The 2830-nt window shown below is 51.4% G+C and overlaps 1 protein-coding gene across 1 annotated transcript; it reads right to left on the bottom strand.

Moving 5' to 3' along the window:
* Nucleotides 1-150: 150 nt before the first annotated feature.
* LOC103773613 (manganese-transporting ATPase 13A1-like) lies at nucleotides 151-2384 on the bottom strand (the record flags this gene model as incomplete). Its single annotated transcript, XM_008940989.1, has 6 exons — nucleotides 151-257; nucleotides 775-844; nucleotides 985-1140; nucleotides 1448-1520; nucleotides 1829-2019; nucleotides 2295-2384. Coding segments are annotated over 6 exons (687 nt in total), but the record flags the coding sequence as incomplete, so codon positions are not given.
* Nucleotides 2385-2830: the final 446 nt, after the last annotated feature.

Below are 2830 nucleotides of genomic sequence, written 5' to 3'. Positions count from 1 at the left end.
TTGTGCCCAGCCACCCCCTGGAGCCCACTCCATCCAACCCCAGCTCTCAGGGCTCGGCCCCCCAGCCCCTGCAGCACCCCCCAAATCTGTGCCACCAGCCCCCCCAGCTTCTCCAGCCCTGGTGTCAGGGGCAGTGGGTGCCCCCCAGACCTTCATCTGTGGCACAGACTCTCCTGTGAGCATGGCCTCGTCCACGATGCACCTTCCCCTCAGCAGCAGCACGTCACAGGGCACCAGGTTCTCCTGAGGAGATCGCCCTGGGAGGGAGTAATTAAACTCATTAACACTGACACCAGGCTCAGGGTGCAGCTCTCCTTGAGTTTAGGAGGGTCCTAAAGCTCCTGTGAGGTTTGAGGTGAGACGTCAATGGCTGGAAGGATTTTAGGTGTCTGTTGAGGGGAGGGAAGTTTAAAATCAAGTCACTTTATTGTCATTTAGGGGTTAAAAAGTGGAGTGATAGATGCTTAAAAGGGAGAGGAGGGTTCAGAGAGAAGCTTCCTGCCCTTCCTCCATCCATTCCTTGAGGAGAGGGTCAGGAGGAAGGAAACTCTTCATCCTCACCACCCTAAACTGAAGAATCTGAGGCTGATCCATCTCAGCATCCACCTAATCCAGGAGATCCAGCCCCAAGGATCAACCTCCTGGACCCTGTGACACCCACAAATCCAACTCCTCCAAAGCCCCCACCCCAAACCTTGAGATTTTCACACCTAAATCCCTTCCCTGCACGACCTGAAGTGGATTTGAAAGGATTTTTTTAACCCAAGACCTCACCAATGGAAACAATGTCCCCTGGGATGATCTCATCACTGGATATGGGACGCCACTTCCTGTTCCTGTACACCTGGAGGGGGGAAAAAAAACCCCAAAAATCACTTTCAGAAGCCCTGCAGGAAAATATCCCCCAAAAAAAGAGCTGAAAAAGGAATTCAAAGCCAACTACACCCCCAGTTTCCCACTCCCCCCTCCCTGGGGGTTGGTTACCTGGATCATGTAGGGCTTGTTGCCCATTTTTCGGATCTCTGACATGTTCCTCATCTGCTGCTGGACCAGAGAGGCCTCAAAAGCCACCAGCATGGAGAGGGTGAAAACACTGTAGTACCAATACTCATCCAGGCACCAGAGCCCCACGCAGAACACCTGCAGGGAGAACAGCACCTGCAGCATCCCCTCAGCACCCAAACGCCTTCAGGCTGGAAGAATTTTTGTGTTTTAAGCTGATTTAGTTAATTTACAGGGAGCCAGAAAAAGGAGGAAAACCCCAGGAGGGGATTAGGGAGAGACAAAGTCCCTCCCAGCAGTAAAATCAACAGGAGAGGGTGAGGCCAACACCTCCTGCTGGTTTTTCCCAGGTGGATTTACAGCTCTCCAGCTGCTGTACTAAATCCTCAGGTATTTTTTAAGCAGGGAGAGGCACCAGCAGCATCTTCTTGTTGGTTCCTCTCACCTGGAAGACGAAGAACGGGGCCGTGGCTCGCTCCTTGAAAAGCTCCAGGAACTCTGGCACCACCATCTCAGCCCTGGGGGAAGAACTGAGCCCTTAGTAACCCAAAAAATTCCAGATTCTCAGCAAAAAGCCCAGCCCCTAAACCCCCCTCAACCTCCTGGACTCTGGTATCCACCCCCCACCTCCTGATTTGGGATTATTTGGAGTTAAATGGGTAGAGGGGATTTATTTCCACCTCCACCCAGCTTGGAGAAACCCCCTTGGGGTGGGGAATTGTTTCTCTGTCCTTCAAGGGATTCAAATTTGGGATTAAAATTCCCAAATCAGGCCTGGTGGGTCTGTTATTCCTGCTACAAAGACCCAAAAAGCTGCAAAACTCACTTGTTTGTACCATATTTCTTCTCAGCTGCTCGGATATCTTTGTCCTCCTGGTAGCCCCGGGCTGTCTGGTAGTAGCCAAGGGGATGTTCCACAGGGAAAGCAACAGGCAGGAATTCCTTCTTGCCATCTACTTCATAGGAGTATTTAATCTTCTGAAATTCAAAGGAAAGAGCCTCCTGCCCGTCCTCACCCTGCAGAAAAGGGGGAAAAACGACCCAAAAATCAATGGGATGTACCCCAAAAGCTTCACCCCACACAGGATCTGGCCTCAAGAAGGGAAAAAACCACCAAGGTTTCCCCTCTCTGCTTCTTTTATGATTCTATCTGTGGGCCACGTGGCAGGAAACACCCTAAAATCTTCAATGCCCCCCCTTGCAGCTGACTAGAGGTGATTTTGTGCTTGTTTCTTAATTAAAATGAATCATTTAGTTAATAGTTAATGAGACAGCACCAGTTCTGCTCCTACCTGGTCCCTGTGGAGTGGCACCAGCTCGACAGATCCATTGTTTGGGGTTGGCACCACTTTGGCCAAGGTGGCTTTTTTGGGACAAGGTTCCTGGAAGGGAAAGGAGACAGGGTTTGGCAAAGCAGCAGAGGGAGGCTGGAGTTGGCTGAGGGCCTCCAAAGATCCCTCCAGATCCCACTGGAACAAGCTCTTCACAGCCCTGGGAAGAGGGGAGAAGCAAAAACATTCCAACTATGGCATCTCAGAGTCATGGAGGTTGGAAAGAGGTCTGAGATCATCAAGACCAACACCCCCACGGTCACTAAATCACGTCCCCAAGGGACAGGTTGTGGTTTTTTGAAGCCCTCCAGGGCTGGGGACTCAACTCCAGCACCTCCCTGGGCAGCCTGGGCCAACATCTCACCCCTCTGTCAGGAGAGAAATTCCTCATCTCCAACCTAAACCTCTCCTGGAGAAACTTCAGCCCATTCCCTTCTGTTTTATCATTAATTATTTGGGAGAAGAGACCAACCCCCACCTCCCTCCAACCTCCTGGC

This window comes from Merops nubicus, unplaced genomic scaffold (genome assembly GCF_000691845.1).
Source record: "Merops nubicus isolate BGI_N331 unplaced genomic scaffold, ASM69184v1 scaffold26355, whole genome shotgun sequence".
Lineage (NCBI taxonomy): Eukaryota > Metazoa > Chordata > Aves > Coraciiformes > Meropidae > Merops > Merops nubicus.
Note: the sequence above shows the minus strand (reverse complement) of the source record. Positions and strands in the feature narration are given on the sequence as shown.